The 21,356-nt window shown below is 41.2% G+C and overlaps 1 protein-coding gene across 1 annotated transcript in view; it reads left to right on the forward strand.

The window, feature by feature from the left end:
• xpr1a (xenotropic and polytropic retrovirus receptor 1a) overlaps positions 1-21,356 on the forward strand; it is a 102,514-nt gene that overhangs the window by 66,170 nt on the left and 14,988 nt on the right. The window contains exons 3-11 of the mRNA XM_080734923.1: positions 5,297-5,398; positions 10,467-10,687; positions 11,085-11,234; positions 11,817-11,900; positions 12,636-12,717; positions 12,922-13,109; positions 13,712-13,891; positions 16,585-16,753; positions 18,881-19,075. Coding sequence (XP_080591049.1) covers positions 5,297-5,398; positions 10,467-10,687; positions 11,085-11,234; positions 11,817-11,900; positions 12,636-12,717; positions 12,922-13,109; positions 13,712-13,891; positions 16,585-16,753; positions 18,881-19,075 — 1,371 coding nt within the window. The remainder of the gene's footprint in view (positions 1-5,296; positions 5,399-10,466; positions 10,688-11,084; positions 11,235-11,816; positions 11,901-12,635; positions 12,718-12,921; positions 13,110-13,711; positions 13,892-16,584; positions 16,754-18,880; positions 19,076-21,356) is intronic.

Below are 21,356 nucleotides of genomic sequence, written 5' to 3' on the forward strand. Positions count from 1 at the left end.
CACAACTCTTTGTCTGAGTAGGGCAATCACAGCACTGTTGCAAAATGTACTATGTATACAGTATACACAGCATTTTGTCTTATAGTCAATAGCTTGAGCACAGATGCCTACTGCACATAGGCAGAGTGAGATGACACATATCGTCACTGTCGGGCAGAAACCTTGTATATTTTCATTTTCATTAAATGCCGTAATTAATCGTTCAAGAGTGTCAAGCTAAAGTGGTGAAAATAGCCGATCTACAAGCTCACAATGTGTTGCAATGCGACACATTGTGAACTTGTAGATTGGCCATTTTCACTGTTTCTTGTTCCATTTGTTGAAAAGTGGTTTTGGACATTGGTTTCCACCTGACAGCAACGACATACATACGGTATATATTCTTTACAGCCTGTGCATCTGTTGTTTGAGACATAGAGTATGGATTAGTGCTGATGATGCAGGATAAGGGGGGAAAACACTGTGTTTATAGGACATTTTTATGGAAGACCATTTCCATCACTGAATACATTTTTTTTTACTCAACTTATACATATATTATTTATAACTTTATATTTAAGAATTCTGTGGGATTTTTTAATTTTATTCAGTGACAGACATGGGCTTCCATGCACACTGTACATGGAGAGGCATATTAATGCCATGATTTACTATGTTCATTAAGTGCTTCTTTACTCAATCAAACCAAGTATTGATTTTTGTACAGCTGTACCCTAGAGAAAGAGGAGTTATGTTGCCTGAAACATAGTAAGAGACTCCAGAACTAGACATTGTAGATATCCAAGAGAGATGGATATTTACTAGGCAGGCATTATGGCTGAAATGTCTAAAAAGATGCTCCAGATGTAGGCCTATGCATTTTTCAACCACGTTAATCACGAGAGCTAAGAGTTTTGTGAATAGTTGACATTTATTAAGTTGAAACACTGTCTATACCACACACACACACGCATGCATGTGCGCACGCACACAGAAAAAATAACACACCTCCCATGAAACAAATGTCAAGCAGCCAGCGCTGCAGGAAAGGGTTTTGTTGTGGTTCTGTGGGTCTTCCTGCTGTCTCTGAGGGCCTGTAAGTTGGTTTAGAGGCATATAAGCCCCATGACTGCTGAGAGTAGAGGACCAGAGAGAACTCTCTGAGGGACTACTAGTCTAGGCTGTCTGGGAGGCTGGAAAAAAGAAAGAAAGAAAAGAATCGTGAATCAAAGGAAACATGGCGCTTCATATTTCCACCACTTGAACATTTTGTTTTGTACTTCTCGTAGAGTTGAAGCCATTCTTGGGTTTCATTACGTGAATGCCCAAGCTGTCATTTCCCTTGTTGTCCAGGGTTTTATATACCTGCACATGTCTATGCTTTAGACACAGTGAGCTGTCTAGTCCTTTCCAGCCAAACCTGTTATAATGAGGAGTCAAACTGTGTTTCTGAGGGAAATTGAGGTTTATTGTTATGATTTAAGACAACTTTATAGTTGAGCTGTGACAGCTGTGCAAAGCAAGCACAAAACTATTGTAATGAGCCTGTTTTGTCTCTGTATAGCATATGCTGTAAATGTCTCTATCCACTAATTTGTCCAACTGCGACTGCTAAAATCACGACTCAACTATGCACACATCTAGGCTGCCTTGTTCACTATCCTTGTATATTATTCAATTTGAATGCAATTAAGCTCTGGTCTTCTGTTGGAAGGAATGTTGATGAGGGTTGAAGTTGCGTTGTGAGTAGCAGGGATGCCAGGTAAATGAAGTGGTTTCAGAATTCAGATCAAAGAACATACCGGTATGGACGCGAACTCTCAGTGACTCATGGACGCATGTATGGGTTCAAAATGATCACTCTTTGACTCAGATCTTTTTTTCACACATCTGCACAACACAGGTGCACACAATCTCTTGGGTCTTCAGCACTGCACTACGCCAACAAGGAGAGAGATGAAAGTGGATGCAGGAGTCACTCTATAACCCCTTCTTCACTACACCTTTCTCAGCTTTCATGTCATACTTTATCTCTATCCTTCATAATGTGTTTGATCTCTAGCACTCTTCCTCTTATCTCACACCCCCCTGTTTTGTGTGTGGTCCACCACCCTTTCTATTATAGGCCTATATATAACCTGGTCATTTATTATGTAAAATTGTCTTAAAATACAGTACAACTCAATTTGGTACTTGCCTGGAAGCCCGACTCCATTAGCCCCATTAGCCATCCTGCCATGGAACAGTGACTAGCCAGGAAATCAGTAAATGATTTAGGCTGCCAGCCAGCCAGTCAGCAAGTCGAGCACGCCCATGTATCTCCATCCACACAACCAGTCACTCATCCATCTGCATGAGTCAGCCATTCAGTCAGTCATCCGGTCAGCCAGCAGATGTTTGGATGGATGAATCTTGGATGGTTCAGCGGTTCAGGCTGCAGCTGAATTGTGCACCGAAGCAAAAAGCCTGTTTGCGATGCGTTGTGAGCTTGCTATTTCCATTGTACGAAGAGTATAAATGAAGCAGAACTGCTCCGAGAGAGGAGGGGAATGCTAGCTGCTTCCTTAAATTGTCCCTTTCCATCTCTGTCTGTCATCTCACTCTTTTTACAGTTGATTTTCTTCCAAAAGACACTTTACCTTGTACTCATCTGTGTGCCCTCCTCTCCCTTTCCTGCACTGTTCTTCCTCCCCGCTCAATTCTTTTCCTGTTTACCTCCTTCCAGTCCTTCTCCTGGACCTGCTGACAAATGACATTTTTGTTTGACAGAAAGTAATTAAGATTGGTATTAAAGGTGGATCAAATAAATCTGTTGTTTGTGCCGCATTTCAAGCTTGCAGATCTACTACTTTTGATGTTTTTGTGTGGCGTTTTAGTATGATCAGGTAGGGCGTTAATTTACGAAAATGGACAATGCTCAAGTTATATGCGAGACACAGACACACAGAGATTCCGTCCATTTATAGATAGATTTATTTATTTGATGCAGTTTGTTCAGCCTTTTTAACCATCTGGTGGTTTAATAAAAAATTGAATTGATTGCACTTCTAAAAGGGTATGGGTGCTGTTTCTCATTTATTTGTATCATGTGTTAGACCCTAGTGGTTTGATTGCCCCACCTTTACTGTACACTTCCATCATCTGTTCTGGCAGCTGAAGCAGGTATGCATGCGTGCGTGTGTGTGTGCGCCTGTGTGTGTGTGTGTGTGTGTGTGTGTGTGTGTGCGTGCACACACACACACACACACACCTGTGCACATGGACACATTCTTGCGTGTTGTGCATGCATGCGTGCATGTGTGTGTGAACAGACCCGAATAGGAATATTGACAGCTTGCAGCCTTGGGCATCTCTTTGTTATTACTGTGTACAGAATTGAATACCTCTCCATCTAAAGGTTGCTGCCTGCAAGGAGAGCTCACTGTATGCGATAGCTAATGTTTTCACTGCAATATCACCCTCAGCCTTGGCTCAGACAAGCGTTTTTTTTAATGGCCAGCTTTCCCATCATCGCCCTTCACTGCAGCTGAAGCCCATCCATTTTTCATTTAGCCATGCGTGGTTTGGTTTGGCTGGGTTGAATGAGGGTCATGCTTTGGCATTTAGATAGCAGTGACACTATAAGTCTGACATGAAAAATATCAAACATATTTTCTCTTGAAAATATATTTTATATTGTATTAATGTAAAGTGACATGTCACGCTGCACTTTGTAACTGTCTACCTCAGGCTAATCAGGCTTAACCTTATTTTATACAGATGGTATCACCCGGCGAGAATAGCCGATCAAGCTCACAACATTTTAGGAAACATTACGAGAAAGAGGCAGAGAGAGAGATGTTTTGCCACGTGTTCATAATGTTTTTATGTTTGTACATGCATACATGCAAGCATGTGTGGGTTGGCAACTAGAAACATTGTTTTAATCTCAGTCAGGTATCAGATAACCGGTGCTGAAGGAGAGAGGATTGCCTGAGACAGAGTATCAATGCTGATTGAATTGGACGCTCCTGAAGAAGGCATACAGGGTTATGTCAGAGGGAAGAAGGCAGGAAGGAGGCTGTAGATCCAATTATATACCCGTTCTTTTCTCTTAGCTGAAGTCTGTGCTGTTTTATGATCCTTGTTTGTCACTGGTCAACATTTCTTTTTAAATCCTACTTTGCCTTGCTTGATGCTAAAATTTAGCAACAAAGCACATTTTACCACATGAACCCTAGCATGCCTATTCTGGGCCTGTCATAATAGGTGAACATTTGCAGAAAATACCATGTGGCTTAGAAGTAGAGGGGCCGGATGGGAGCCGCGAGGTTCCCAGTTCGATCCCGGGCTCCCCCAGAGTTAGTGTCGAAGTGTCCTTGAGCAAGACTCTGAACACCTAATTGCTATCGCATAGTTTCCTCCGAGATCAGTGTATGAATTTGTGTGTGAATGGGTGAATGTATGTACAATACAATCTATGTGCCCAAGCGCTTTGGATAAAACACGCTATATAACTAGGGCTGTCACGATATGACATTTTACATGACGATTAATTGTCGCTCAAATAATTGCGATTAACGATTTAATTGTGTTTCTGTCGTTGACAATTACATTTCTGTTTGGCTTTTAGGCTTTGAAGTTGCACACGGTAGATATGACACATAACCTAAATATACACAGACATTACGGACATATTTGACAACTTTATACTTGAAAATGAACATTGATAGTGGAAATAGCCGATCTACAAGCTCACAACGCGACGCGTTGTGAGCTTGTAGATCTGCTATTTCCACTATTTTTGACTTTTTTTTAAAATATATGAAAATGTTTCAACATGGAAACGATTATGACGATTATGAAAAATAATCACGATTATTTCAAAAAATCACGATTAGACGATTATGTAATAATTGTGACAGCCCTATATATAACTACACCATTTTCCATATATACAAGCTCACAACGCATCACAATGCACGCTGTGAGCTTGGCTCGGCTATTTTTGTCGAAGAGATTTGGTGTAGAGGGAAAGAATAGCAGGCCTAGTATAGAGCTCTTGGGACCCCGGTTAAGGCAGTATAGGGTTTAAGAGGTTAATGTGCTTTGTTGTTATGGGGCAGCTACTGTACCGGGTGTGAATGTTTTATTTATTTGTATGAATATTAATTATGAATAAAGTGCACTGGAAAAACACTTACTCAATAAATAAAAATAAAACCTTCACATCACCCAGCTCTTTAAGGTTTTGGCTTTAAAAATTACAGTACTACTGCAATTTCACAATGTGTCTAACTTCGGCATGTTTCTCATATATTCTTTCTCTTTTTTTCAGTCACAGATGAAGACACAGTCAAGAGATACTACGCCAAGTTTGAGGAGAAGTTTTTCCAAACTTGTGAGAAGGAGCTTTTGAAAATCAACACATTCTATTCAGGTAAGTGTATTCCCCAGTTGTATTTCATTTAATGATTGATTACGTTGTATGTGGAATACATTTAATCAATCCAGAATGATATATCGTAGACACAGTACATATTTTTCAAATCATACAGTACTAGGGCACAATTTCTTGAAGTGATCAAGGGATTCATCCACATATGACATTAGTGGAAATTAAAAAGACGAATTACTAATTATATAATTGTATATTACGCCGAGACATTCATGATTTATTCCCCTATTTCAGTGGTTACTCACTGGCTAGTATGAGTTAGCCGAGTTCCAACCAAATTACATTGTGTCTAATCTTGGTCCTTTGAGTGTTTGCCATGTCATATTTAGCTGAGCATGCCCTGTCTATGTGTATTTCAGGGTCAGAGGGAGTTATGTATGTCATGTAATGTGAGATGGAGTTCATATATTCTGAATCTGTTTGGCTTGAACTTAAACAGTGCTTCCCCTAGAGGTTATGTGTGGAACTGCAGTGTCTCTGTGTGGTCTACTCTACGGTCCAATTACATTTCAAGGCCTCCTAGTAGCGGGGACTTTCAGATTCATTATATCCCAAGCTCGTAATGAGCACAGGCTAGAGTCTGAAAGATGACTATGACCGTAAAATACACTGGAGCAGAAATCAAAATAGACATAGTTTGATGTTCCATAAGTCAAGGAGATGCTGTAGAACTTTGTGTTTTTCCTCCTCTAATGACAAATCTTCCAGTGCTTGTCTCATCTGATTAAAGGCTGGAGGCTTGATATCCATTACCTATAGGCCAGGTTGGATGGATCTTTCCCCTCTTTTTCGAAAGGCTGTTACATTCTGGGATTCAAGCCAACATCCTCCTGGGCCTGGCAAACTGACCTTCCATTATCTTCCCTAGTCCTGCAAATTGATTAGAGGAAACAGGATAAGGCAGAGAAAGGAATAGAATACAGAATTGATATAATAGAAGAACAAAGATGGAACTAGCTTGGGTTTAAATTGTTACACTCTGTAACATTCCAGATTTGACTTTGTAGGGTAATACTGACAGTCGAGGCATACCGGTATTTACTGTAAAACATTGTCAGTGTTTTCTCAGTGTGAGGCTGATATTATGTATCAAAACATCATAATCTCTCTCTAACCCTCAGACTTGTATTCTAGAAAGCAAGATTAACAAGTTATGTTGTTATCTGTTTAGCCAAAATATAGGGACTGCCCGGAATCATAAAAGATATGTATCTTTTACTGTGGCATTTGAAAACCACAGATCCCCTATGTCTGTACAATACATTTTAAATGGGCTAGTAAAATAGTAGGCTTAAGATCCATGAATTTAAATGAATATGCTGCAACAGTTAATAACTTTCAATCTGGTGCCCCTGTTTTGTCATTATAGGCAAAAATAAATAAATTCCAATTTCAAAATAGCTAAAAGGCGATCTACAAGCTCAATGCATGTTATACTACAAAGTATAAAACTTAGCTTAAGAACTCATTTACTGCCATTTTGAAACAGCTCCCATCAGGGTTCCCCGCCAGAAGCCTCCATAGACTTCAATGTAATTTATAGTGCACGGATCATGCACGCCCATGCACAGATGATGCACCATGTTTGTGCAATTTGTTCACAGCTTTCAAACAAAATAATCCGATTGGAAATCCGTTCAGGCATTCTTGAGATAATAGCCATTATGTTTTACATGTTATGTAAACAAAAATGGCCACCCTGTTTGAAAGATGGGGTTGTATGGGGGTTGAACATGCAAAATCGCGATTGAAATCATGCTTACTAGATTTGATGGGGTCCAAAAATAATTTTTCAATTTTTTTTTTTTCAAACTCGTCATACTAGTCATAGGCAGAGTGGACACATCCATATAACTCGTCAAACTAGTCATATGCAGTAAATGAGTTAAGTGGTTAGTCAGACTAATTGATTTAGTCAATTATAGAACAACAAATTAACTTGTTGACTATTTGATTAATCGAAAAAGTAATCTATAGAATTGCTAAGAAAACAATAAATATTTGCAGGCCTAAAAGGGAATGTGAGAAATCCAGAGATTGACAGAGAAAGACGGAGATGCAACTTTCCATATGATACTCCATGTATACACGTAGCTCTACAGCACTCGCTCTCCCACTCTCTCACTTGAAAGGGGTCCTTGGCCTCCTGAGGTCATTGTGAATCAGTGCATCAGTGCTCTGAAAAGAAGCCTCTGATGGAGATGCTCTCTTTCTGTGTCAGGAAAGCTTTTAATCAAAGTTTATTTTCTCGGTGACAAAAGCATTATTCTCTGTTCATGTTTCATCTTTGACATTTCCAGGAGAGGGTGTAGTACTACTGTTAGAACACACTACTGTATAAGAACACACCGGAGCACAGATCCAGAACTTATTTTTAAGGGTCAAATTCTTTTAAATGATCAAGACAGACAATGTGCCCAATAAAATGAATAATCAGTTAATATTATATACTCAATACTTTCTGTATACTTTAATTGAATATTGTAGGCCTGTTTCTCTGGCTTGACTAATAAATTGTCTCATTGATTGCTTCGCTTATTCTATTCACGTTAGCCCCCACAAACTGACACCCACACGCTGCCTGATTTGACAGCCATTGCAGGACATTTTGACAGCTACTGTATGATTATGATGTACAAGTTGATGCCATCGCTCAGGAAAACAAACCCTGCAGCAGAATCCCACAACGATCCTCCAGCTGTTTTGGTGATTTATTTGTCTGTCTTGAGAGCAGGGAGTATATTATTAATCAGTGTATAAAGTGAATACAACTGTTGACTTACGTAGCCTACAACATTGGTTTTATTGAGCGTGTGGCGTGTATGATAGCTACCAGCATTTAACTTTTTTTTTATTTAATTTAATTTTAACATACTTTTTATTGAAGGATTATCACAGTGTACAGGATAAGACAGACAGTGATTAAAATAAACCCTTATAATTTTATGGAAAAAACAAACAAAAAGACAAACAAACAAACAAACAAACAAACGGCAAGACAATCACAAACCTTCCCATCCAACCCCTCCCAAAAAGAAGTACAATTAGTTATTATTTTTATTGCAATTATTGCCATTGGTGAATTAAGATTATTTCTATGCTTATGAAGCTGTGACACACATATTGTAGTAGATATTATTGTGACCGCCTCAGGGCGACCTCGCCCTGGCCAGTGATGTATATCGGACCAGTTACCCATATATGGAGACCCCTGCATGATAGTAAATGGTAAATGGTGCATTTATATAGCGCTTTTATCCAAGGCGCTTTACATAGATTGTACATTACATTCACCCATTCACGCACACATTCATACACCGGTAGCGGAGGAAACCATGCAAGGCACCAACCTACTCACCGGGAGCAATTAGGGGTTCAGAGTCTTGCTCAAGGACTCTTCGACATTAACTCAGGGGGAGCCCGGATTCGAACTGGGAACCCTTCAGGAACCCTTCGTGCTCTAATAATGATTTCTCTACCCCTGAGCTATGCCGCCCCTAACAATGTTATGTCAAAATCTCCTTATACCGTACGTCTATAGCTGACCTATGACATCATATTGTTGTGAGTGACATGACAGTGTGACATCATATTCCGTCCTTGTCCCCTGTATTCCCATATACTGTATGGAAATACCTGATGTCATCAATATTAAGCTCATAGCTTGAAATGCCCATATATGGACATATTGTGTGAGTCTCATGTGGTCTATAACATAAGACATCTATGATGTCAGACGTCAGTCATATCCATATTTGAAAATATTTTGTCCACATTCTGTCTAAATCACACAAATTAATTCTGTCCTGTGCGAATTCTGTCCTGAAGGGCGAGGTCGCTTTTTTCCCCTTAGGCATCTTACTGGTATTAATACATTCATATACTTTTTAAATAATGAATGCTGTGTTGTCTATGTACTGTATGTTGACATCGTTAAAACCCCTAAAAAATTAAACCTTGCTACACCACTGTCTGCCATACCATTGAACACTGGACACCAATGCCTGTCTATTAAAATTCATTGAACCCCCTTCAGGTGAGGAATTTGGATCACTCATCATTCAAACAGGTGGCTGGAGCCAGATGGATCAAACCAAGCGTGCTCCATGAAGTGGATCACTGTGGTCTTTTCAGTCCCTCAATACTAAGGCCAAGATCTTTTCACTTTGCCATCATAATAAACCACTCCGTTGGCACACGGTCCACGCCTTGACTTTCTCACGCCTCCGGTCTCCTCTCGCTGCTGTTGTGTCACATCATCTCACATGTCCATTCCAGCAATGTTAAACACACACACACACACACACACACACACACACACACACACACACACACACAGGTACTCACACGGATTAGACTAACTTTAGACATCCAAAGCAGTGCTGCTATTGTGACATTCCTAGTGTGAAATCGTGTGTGCGTGCCGCACGTGTTTGCGTGCGTGTGTGGGAACATACAGTATAACCAACTCATGTTTTTGCAGAAGTTCAGGTGTGATTTATGAATGAGAGGGGCAGGAAGGGTGAGAGACCACAGGCTGGAGGGTCAGGGCTGAAAGGAGCTAAAGCTGGGAGACATATTCATTTAGATGAAATCTGTTGGCAATGCTGTGAATGACAACTGTAATTGTTTAAAGAACACACAAGCAACTTGAATGTTGAGAGGAGAAACAAGAGTACAGAATGTTGCCTAGAATGTCTGGCTGAGAACTGGAAGGGGGTGGGGGCGGCAGCATACAGAGAATGGTGAAGGAATAATGGAATGCAGGCTAATGTCCAGGCAGGGCCTCTCAGATTCTCTTTCTCTCTCTCTCTCTCTCTCTCTCTCTCTCTCTCTCTCTCTCTCTCTCTCTCTCTCTCTCTCCCCATGGGTATATATATTGACCCATCTGTGACCCACATTATGGCTTCTCACTAGGCAGTGTTAGTAAGTCTGTAAACCTAATACTCTCCTTCATTCAGCTTCCAGGAATACAAGACAGGAGCAGTTCAAAGAGGAGCAAAACCACAAACTCACGTTCGGGTCTTTTCTCACATCTTTCTGCCTGCAGAAAAGCTTGCTGAAGCCCAGAGACGTTTCGCTACTCTGCAGAATGAGCTGCAGTCTTCTCTGGATGCCCAGCGGGAGAGCAACGCTCCGCCTGGCCTGCGGAAACGCAAGACGGTGTTCCACCTGTCGCAGGAGGAGCGCTGCAAACATCGCAACATCAAGGACCTGCAGCTGGCCTTCAGCGAGTTCTACCTCAGCCTCATCCTACTCCAGAACTACCAGGTCAGAAGATTAAACTGTGGAACCCTTCAGAGTAATATGTTAAATATCTTAACTTCAGGTTTGGTTTATTGATGTATGTAAGGTGTTCATTCTAGCTCATTCGGTTTCTGCTCCAAACATGAAGCATCCCTAACTAGCAGCCATCAGGACACAACAATCACAATATATTAACAATACACTATAGTCAGATCACACAATTCATTTCTTGTACTGGCAATTCTAATTGTATGTAATGTAAACGGTGAGGTACTCTTATAAGCCCACCTAGGAATTCTGACTTTCTTACCTCACTGGCACAACAATATTCATCTTTCCTAGGAAAGACGTAGTATACTTTGTATTGTATATCTATATATGATTCCTATTGATTACTCTCTTTTTATTTTGTGTTTGACAGAATCTGAACTTCACTGGCTTCCGTAAGATTCTGAAGAAGCATGACAAGATCCTGGACACCCCCCGTGGGGCCGACTGGCGCGTTGCTCATGTGGAGGTGGCCCCTTTCTACACCTGCAAGAAGATCACCCAGCTCATCTCTGAGACAGAGGTGCACATGCGCACACATGCACACTCATACACATTCTCTAAATGTTGTTGTAATAGGCTACTGGGCATAGTTGTGGATTTATAGGTTGAGTGCTAGTGTCTCACATCAAAATATTAGATCTACAAGCACACAACACTTATCAAAGGGTGCTTGTTGATCTCTATTTTCGGCGTGTGACACCGAAAAGCAACTAGGTGTCTAATCTGGACAATGGACAATGGAAGCTTAGGGACACATGCACACAAAGACACGCACGCACGCACGCACGCACGCACGCACGTGCGCATACACACACACACACACACACACACACACACACACACACACACACACACACACACACACACACACACACACACACACACACACACACGTGCATGCACGCACATGCACGCACATGCACACATCTCTAGCTACTGATTGGTTACCGTCATTGGACCCATTTCATCAAGCACTTTATTTACATCAAGTCACTTTATTTACACTATATTTACGACCAGATTGATGAATCGGGCCCATTGTTATTGCGTGCTCTCACCAGTGAATTTAATGTTTGCATGTGCGTGTGTGTGTCTTCCCTAGGCCCTGGTGACCACAGAGCTGGAGGGAGGGGACCGTCAGAAGGCCATGAAGAGGCTGAGAGTGCCCCCACTGGGGGCAGCACAGGTCAGACATACTGCTCATCAAGCCATAGTTTGATCCTTCATTACGCCTCACTCCCAGCGTATTCATATTACTGGTCTATTAAACAGCTACAGATGAGATAATTCCAACGTGGATCACCCTAACCATCCAACTCTTAAGATGTAGGGGTGGGTGGGGGCCAGGGGGGGTTAGGGGTGGTATGGTTACAGAGAGAACACTCTACCCTTTAGTATTGATTTTTTAAGTGGCTCTCCATGGTGGACTGACAGGATATCCCTCTGAAATAAGACAGCGGGTCTTCTTTCCTCCCCTGAATCATACATTATATTAGATATTATTACTGCATTAATTACAGGAGTTATGGAAGATAAATATTGACCTGTGCATTTTCTCCCCAGGCGTGGTTATAGGAAATGTATATATACAGTGTGTGTGTGTGTGTGTGTGTGTGTGTGTGTGTGTGTGTGTGTGTGTGTGTGTGTGTGTGTGTGTGTGTGTGTGTGTGTGTGTGTATATATATATATATATATATATATATATATATATATATATATATATATATATATATATATATATAATACATGTATCAAAGTGTGTGTATTTACTAATAAATATGTTATTATTAGTCTTAAGGAGGGATTGTAAAGATAAATACAAAATCAACAGTATGATGTTTGATTCATGAATAGATATACAGTATACTGAATGTGACAAGTAAAGAGGATGTTCCTTTCTATTCTGTTGTGCCCTGTGCAGCCGGCTCTGGCCTGGACAACGTTCCGCGTTGGTCTCTACTGTGGAGTCTTCATCGTTCTCGCCATCTCCTTCGTCCTCACTGGTAGACTGAACATTTACATTTACATTAAGAATTCCATCCTGATCTGTGTACTTTTGGGAATTTGGTAGATATAATGTCATCTACACAGTATGTGTCGCTGGTTGATTTGTTCAAGATGAACATGTGCAGCTAAAGTTATGCTTGGTAATTGCTTTTTTGTCAAAATGATATATTTGATGCCAACGTCACTTTCAATCCTACTAGGTGCCGTGTTGATCCGTTACGAGAACATTTGGCCTCTGGTGAGGATCTACCGGGGTGGTTTCCTGTTGATCCAGTTCCTGTTCTTGTTGGGAATCAACACGTATGGTTGGAGACAGGCCGGGGTCAACCACGTCCTGATCTTTGAAATCAATCCCCGCAACAACCTGTCACATCAACATCTGTTTGAGGCAAGAGAACCTGTTTAACACAGCTGTTAGTGTACTGTACCTTCCATCTGCACAACGTAAACATATCTGGAATGGAAATTAGAAACGCATACATTTTTAGAATGACCACCATGCATTTTGAAAGCTATTAGCAAAAGCTAGACAACAGAGTCAGAAGGGTCGTGAAGGTCAACAAAACAATCAATACTTAAACTCCAATAACAAAACACGTAAAAGCATAGCTGTGCAGTGTTCAACAGCTACAGTACGATGTAAACAATTTGATTTATTTTTTACAAAAGCAAAAAATGAATCAGAACTATTTTATAATATATCGTCACTGTCGGGCAGAAACCTTGTATCTCCAAGTTTTTTCGCTAAGTAAAGCCCTGCTTCATCATACAAGGCCGTCGCACAAAAGTAGTGAAAACAGCCGATCTACAAGTGCGAGGCGTTGTGTGCTTGTAGATCGGCTGTTTTCACTAGTTTAGTTCATTTTTCAAATGATAAATACAAAACGAACGCTTCCACCCGACAACGACGATATATCCTTTTATTACGGTGATTAAACCAACTTACTGTGCCAAATGTCCCTTCCTTCTCCCCCCATCTTTGTGCTGCAGATCGCTGGCTTCATGGGCGTGCTGTGGTGTATAAGCATCCTGTCCTGCCTCTACTCTGAGTACACCTACGTGCCCATGCAGGTCAACCCTCTGATCCTCTATGGCTTCATGGTTCTGTTCCTCATCAACCCTGTCAAGACCTGCTACTACAAGTCCCGCTTCTGGCTGCTCAAACTGCTGGTCAGTCAGTCTACTGCAGTGCTTCTCAAACTTATACATTTCAAGTTCTCCCATTCACTCTGACAGTATTGGAACCAAATGGACCCATTAGTCTGTATACTGTTAGAGTTACAAGACTTGTATGGGTCAATTTAGACCCCCATAAAGGAACCCACAAAGTCCCTGGAATCCACTTTGAGTGGATTGATCCACTTTGAGTGGTTTGATTTTGACAGCCAAATGTTCATTTAGTTTTAGTCATAGTCCTTTGAATAAAATTCCATTTAGTTTTTGTCATATTTTAGTCATCTGAAATATTTTAGTTTTAGTCTACTAAATACTAAATACCATAAGAATTTAGTCGACTAAATCTACAGTACAGTTCATTTAGTCTACTAAAATGTTTGGCAGGCCGTCGTAATGGCTGATTTTACACGTGGTTGCATGCTGAAAATAGCCAATCTCCAAGCTCACAATGCGTTGTGAGCTTGTAGATCTTCTATTTTCAGAGAACAACAGCCCAGCGCAACCAAACATAACATTATTTGTCTTTTAGTTCTACTGGATCTCTTCTCCACTTGTAGTCCCTGCCTAACGTTTTAGTCTTGTTGTCTGTTGACGAGCAGTACCAATTAAATACAAAAACAGAAATATTTCTTCTACTCAGCTCTATGCTGATTTGCTCAAAATTAACTGACAGTGACAGCCTAGCTGAGATTCATTGTTTGAATCGAGCTTTTGACCTCTAGGCTGAAGTATGCCTGGGTCCAAAAATACAAACACACACACATACTCGCACGTATATAAGCTTAATGAAAGCGCTCTGAATACTTGTGTGGGTGTGTACATGCACGTGTGTGTTTGTGTTTATGTGTGTATGTGTCTATGTCTCATGCATTTGCATGAACACAATATCTTATATCTGTGACAGATCCCATGTTTACGAACCCTCCTCTGTTGCGCTCTGTTCTTTGTCTAAGCCGCACTGGCTGTGTGGTTTGAGGCGTGTGTGTGGGGGGAGTGGGGAGGGTGGAGGGCAGAGGGGTGAGAGATAATAGAATGCAGCCCAGTCCCAGGGGATGTGGCGGCTGTGACTGTGCAATCATTACAGCCATGGATCTATCAGTATGCTGCTGCCCCGAGCTTCCCAGTCCTTCCTATTCCTCCCCTCCTCTTCCCTCTCCCCACACCCTCTCTTCTTATGCTCATACCCCTCCTCTTTTCTAATTCCCCAGCAGCCCACCCCCCTTCCCCCCCCCCCCTCTCCAGACCACCAGCCTCCTCCCCTGCTCCACCCCCCTCTCTTTTACATCTCCCATCAGTCCTCAGTGGCATTCACTCCGCGGCCCTCCACTCCTGACATGCTTTGCTAATCAGGCGCCATGTTGATTACTGCAAAGTAGAAATGCTAGAAGACCCTGCGCTGATCCGTGCAGGGCCATATTATGCAAACACGTCTTTCACGATTTTCAGTCATGATGTCTCATACATTGATCTTCCCGTGTTCAGCCTCAACGGTTAAGGGATGGTGGCTATTTTCATCAGACATTCTAATGGGGCTGAGGAACAAACAGCGTGTTGCAGTTGACTTGCACATACCGCAACTCAAGCATGTCCAAAGCGACACATGCTAGTGAAAAACAAACAGGAGTAGGAGGATAAATATTTCATCAAAGGGCAAACTGTGGAGGAAGAGTCCAGATTACCTGCAGTGTTTGCTGTGGAAATGAAAACCTTGCCATGAAGCAACAGAGCAGCAGGCTTAGCCTTGAGATGATCGATATGAGAGGGATGACTGGTCGATCAATACAGAATTTAGAGTTTTGATTGACAAGTAGAGTGAAATAAGAAATGAGCTAATATATGTAAACAGAATCAATACTCAATGACATTGGTTGGTTGGGGGTTTTGGATTGGGCCATCCAGTGTGCAAATAGAAGTCCAATGGATATAGCAGTTTTTGAATGTCAGACTTGGCCTGAAGGTACTGTAGGAGGGGGTAAATGAAAGGATGAACGTACAGTAGGGATGTACTGTATCACTTTTCATAGCTCCGTCAGTAAACAACCCCAGCCAAAGTCAAATCCCAAATAACATGCCCACAGGAGCCAAAGCAACCTGCAAAACACATCTATGAGGATTGCATTTCAATGAATCGGATACACACACTGACAATTAGCATATGTGCATGGGTAGACCTGTGCACGCACACACACACACGCACACGCACACACACACACACACACACACACACACACACACACACACACACACACACACACACACACACACACACACACCTGTGGTGTGGCGATAAGGTAGTCTAGAGGCTCTTATGCTTTGTGTGTTATTGGTCATTATGAGAGGTTGTTTCCTGCACTGCCCTGTTCTTCTGAAGCAGGCTGGCAATTACACACTAATTAACTGCCTCGTAATTCACTTCCTGGCTTGTTGAAACCATATAGACATGAGTGGAATTCACTATACTGTATCACCTCATGGGATTGTTGTTTACAAGGTCCTCTTTCTTCCAGCTGTCGTACCAGATTATTATTCATAGAACAAAATGTCTTAGCATCTTGAGATTATTGTGAAAGGTATTACAAAATAAAGGCCTAAATATTACGCCAAAATACAGGCCTAATTGTAACCAACCTAACCTTCAGTGTCCCTTTTCTCCCCTCTTGTCTTTGTCCACTTTCTCCTCTCCACAGTTCCGTGTGTTCACAGCACCGTTCCACCGGGTGGAGTTTGCAGACTTCTGGCTGGCTGACCAGCTCAACTCTCTGGTGTTTGTTCTGATGGACATGGAGTACCTCATCTGCTTCTACATCTTTGAACTGCAGTGGAGCAACGGCATGGGCCTGCTGCCTTCATTTAAGAGTAAGATACCATTAAGACCCTGTGCAGTCAGAATGTCGTTACCATTTAACATCAGAATTATCCTAATTATATAAATGAAATAAAGAAGTAATAAGCAGTATAGGGAACCAACAGTTCCCGAGCCATGTCCTGCTCGGGAACTGCAAACGAAGACTAGTATTGGTTTTCCTCTGAAATGCTACAAATCATTTAATTGACAGAGTTCCAAGTGGGCCAGAAACAGTTCAGTTTTTTGGGTAAGGAAGTTTCAGGGGAATGAGGTTTTAATTGTTCTGGACCGACGACCTGAAGCCTTCTGCCTCCACTTAACCAATCAACATTTACACCTCAGCCTCCATGCAGAGCAATTAACACAGAGCTAATGGAACCCAAATGCATGACCACACCGTGTGACTCCCATAACAATGAGCTTTCCAGAGCAAGGGAGGGAGAGAGAAGGAGAAATAAAGAAGTGGTAAAAATGGAGGAGGAAAAAGCCAGAAGAGAATGAATTGCATACACGGTGAAGGAATTAACAATAGGTATACTCAGCCATTCATTAATTACCATATTTGTTTTAGTTATTTTGTCCATCTGCTGGGAACAGCAAATCTGAGCCACAGTCAACTTATAACTCTGCTCTTTAAACTTTAAAATGTATAAATAAAATTGTAAAAAAAAAAAAAATTGATTATCGCGGCTGGCTAATTCTTTTTCCCAGACACTAGAAGACCGGCATAATATTCTATAATCTTTCAAAGGTACTTTAAAACACGATTTGCTGGCAAGGGCAGCAGATGATGTTTTTCATCTGGAAGAGTTAACTGACCATGCCTGTGGTCTGATATGTTTAGCCCATTGACTGTAACTCACGGTATATTTCACATTACTGCCAATGTTCCAAAAATATGTGTTTTCACTGTCACTGTATTCAGTTATTTTCTGAACAGTTTTAAAATGCTTGGAGAAAATTGAAACGTGCTTGACTCCAACACACTAAATATAATTTGTATTTTTTATTTTTTTATTTTAAGTAATGTTATTGTTGCATTTTAACATATTATTGCACATATATAGAACATTGATTTACAGACTAAATTCAAAGATCCATGACTTATTCAGTTACTTTTGGCCAACATTGATTCAATTAAAAATAAAACCATGGTCTATGCTTATGTACAATTATATACAGTAGCTGAAGATGTGGATAGACAAGGACAAGTATGGCCCTTTAGATGCAATCTTTGCTCCTGGGGTTCACAGGAACAACATATTTTGAGGACGGAGGCCAAATACATATCATTTTGGGTATCCTTGATTTCTGAAAATGTTTGAGCACCACTGATATAGTAACATGTGTTTTTTCAGAAAAATGTTAGGCTTTGGAAGACATTTGTAGAATTGACCTCAGGTCTTAATGGGCATAGACATAGAAAGGTAGACACCTCCTTCGGCTCTGGGGCATGAGCTTCGCAGACCGGTCGTTTCTGGTCGGTTCCCGCTTCCACGTGCGTCACTGACAACCGCCGAGCCGCGCAACATCGGAACTAAGCTCGGTTGAATTTAATTGACAAGTCCCTGATAAGACGCACTGTGATTGACCAGTAGTAACTTCAGCATGGTCACCGGCACTCCTGGACATCCGGCCTCCAGTTGTTGACATCTAGCTTTTTATATCTGTGTTAATGTATCGTCGGCGATACTTTTAATGGTATCGATTCACTGACGTCGATACTATCGAGTATCGGTTCACGAATAAACGAACGATACCTTGTTTCGATACTTTTGAATGCACCCCTTGCCGGTCGCATTTGTAACAGTTGGGCTACTGAAAGTTTAATGACTGCTTTAGTAGGCTACACTCGTTACATGTGAAAATAGACGAGAATAGCCAATAATGTTTATTATTATGATAATGATCCAACGTCTATAAAATAGCCCAGAGAAAAAGGCAAATAATAATTATAATAATTATAATAATAAATAAAAAGTATCGAAAATGGTATCGAAAAAGGTATCGTATCGATTCCCAGGTATCGAAAAAGGTATTGTATCGATTAAAAGGTGAACGATATCCATCCCTACGCCTAATGTTATCAAAGCATGTTTTTGTTCTTCCATTCTATAACTTGAGTTTTTCTTCCCCAGACCATAATGTGTGCCACAGCTACTCCTACGGTGTGCGTGCCATAATCCAGTGTCTGCCCGCCTGGTTCCGCTTCGTCCAATGCCTGAGGCGTTACCGCGACACCAAGCGGGCCTTCCCTCATCTGGTGAATGCTGGGAAATATTCCACCACATTCTTTGTTGTGACCTTCGCTGCCCTCTACAGTACACACCGAGGTAGGCCATACCCAGCGATATTAGTTAACTCTTTTACCGCTTTGGACGTTCCCGTTCGCCCCATTTTTCCCGGCAGCGCGATGCCAATTGTACGTTCTTTGGCTCGTTCTTTTGTACCTTGTTTTGATGTCTGTAAACTGATGAGGGGTCGCGCGGGTGTGTACCGTAGAGACAGCTCCCGTAAAAGTGCTCTCAAAAACCCACTGGACGTTAGCATCAATGGAGTAACAACACTCTTCCTTGTTATTTTCTCTGGGTCTATTGCTCTGTAGCGATTGAGCTGTCTTGACGGACGGTAGCCTACCGCGGCCATTTCACATTAATTCTTGCATGAGGCTGCCCTCTACTGCTAGTATAGCGAAAGTACACCCAGGAGAAAAGAAAATAATAATGATGAAAAAAAAAATGAATACATCTTTGTCTATAACATCGCAAAGGTAAGGTGCTTTTGCTGGCACAAAACCCAATAAATAAATAACAACATCTGGCAGTAAAACTGTTAATATAGCATAAGAAATACATTTGACCACTTCAACCCTATGTACGTTGGCTATTTGAAAAGCTGATCTACAGTACAAGCTCACAATGCGTTGCGCTGCGCTGTGAGCTTGTAGGTCTGCTATTTTCAAAAATATCTGTTGACTAAAGCCATAACATTGTGTAGCAAGACAGAATAAATAGACTCAACAACTTGTGAAGGATCTTGGTTTACAGAGAACAGAAGTGACCTTGAGTGCAAATGCTTGAGTCCATCTTCTGTCACAACAAGAAAGAATGAATAGAGACATCAAGAAATACTTAAATAAAGGAAGAATATATAACTAACCACTTTAATTAATCCTGGTGTCCCTGAGAATACAATTTAATTTCAATTTGAAATTTGAAGCTCAGAACTCTATTTTGTAAATAATTTAGAAACGTTTTGTGGTTAAGTGGTTAGCTGGTCAGGTGGTTAAAGACAAAATGGTGTGGAGAGAGAAAAGTAAGAGCTGAGAAAAACAGGGTGTAACTCCCCCAGACAGCAGAGCTCCATGTTTAGCCTCAGATTATTCAAAGTCAGAAGTCTTATCACAAAGGAGTGCATGTAGAAAGACACACAGTAAAAGCATTCCCTCAGCATATAGCCTTTGCACCTTTATCTCATATAATAGTTTCACAGATAGCTCTTCATTTCAAAACAGCTTTTTCCCCACCAATTATAAATGGCAGTTACCGCACATATTTATTTGCAGGGAAATGCCAGTTACTAAACATCAAAATATTAGCCTTTGAAGATGTAAAATGTTATTCTGCAGCTTGACTCCTTTCATTTAACCATACAAATTCATATGAATAGGTTCGCTGTCAAAGCTGCTCAACACTGAGCTGATATTTGTACATAGTCAGTGAGTCTGATAGAGAATAAAGATATACAAGAGAGGGCAACAGGTTGGAGAGTAATTAAGAGACAGAGGCGGACAGGACAGATATATTTTATATATTTATGTAGGCTTTATATAATTCCTACTTGTTAGGAAAGGCTTCCATTAACACATATCCTCTCTCCAAAGCATATTTCCTCTGGTCTGAAGCCTGTAGAGTGTAGACCCTTTGCTAATGGCCTCAGCTCATCTCTTATTCTGTATGAAGCTGTCTTTCATCTCACATAGTAGTAGAGAGGTAGAGATAGAGCGCTGTTTAAGTGAATAAGGAGGGAACTCAATACACACATGCATGTCATGCACACACATGAATACACATTCTGCATACAGACAGAATCGCATATGACAAGGACACACGCGCGCACGCACGCGCGCACACACACACATGCACGCACGCACGCACGCACGCACGCACGCACACACACACACACACACACACACACACACAGTACTAGAGACTCCACTACACTGGCATTAATGCTGCGGCTGTCTTTAAGGGAAATTATTGTACTGGGAGATTTTAAATATTCTCTATAGACGGGTTTCTTGTTTACAAACATTGTATCATGTAATCAATTCCGTCCAATCCCCAAACCTGTTGCGCTGGTTTCATTGGCTAATTTTGGTACGGACCCTGCGCACGCATCTAGTTTTATCAGTGTAACGTGGACCAGAAACCCGTCTATAGAAACAGCTTAATTACCTTTAATCCATTGATTAATTATCCTTTGGGATTCATAACATTATGGGCAGCAACCTATCCATCGACCCGATAATGGAAATAATGTTCAGGCATTCCCCCAGAATAGTGAAAGTCAAATAAAGATAAATTAATCATTTGCAAGGGCCCACAAGCTCAA

This window comes from Nannobrachium achirus (assembly GCF_963921795.1).
Source record: "Nannobrachium achirus genome assembly, chromosome: 1".
Lineage (NCBI taxonomy): Eukaryota > Metazoa > Chordata > Actinopteri > Myctophiformes > Myctophidae > Nannobrachium > Nannobrachium achirus.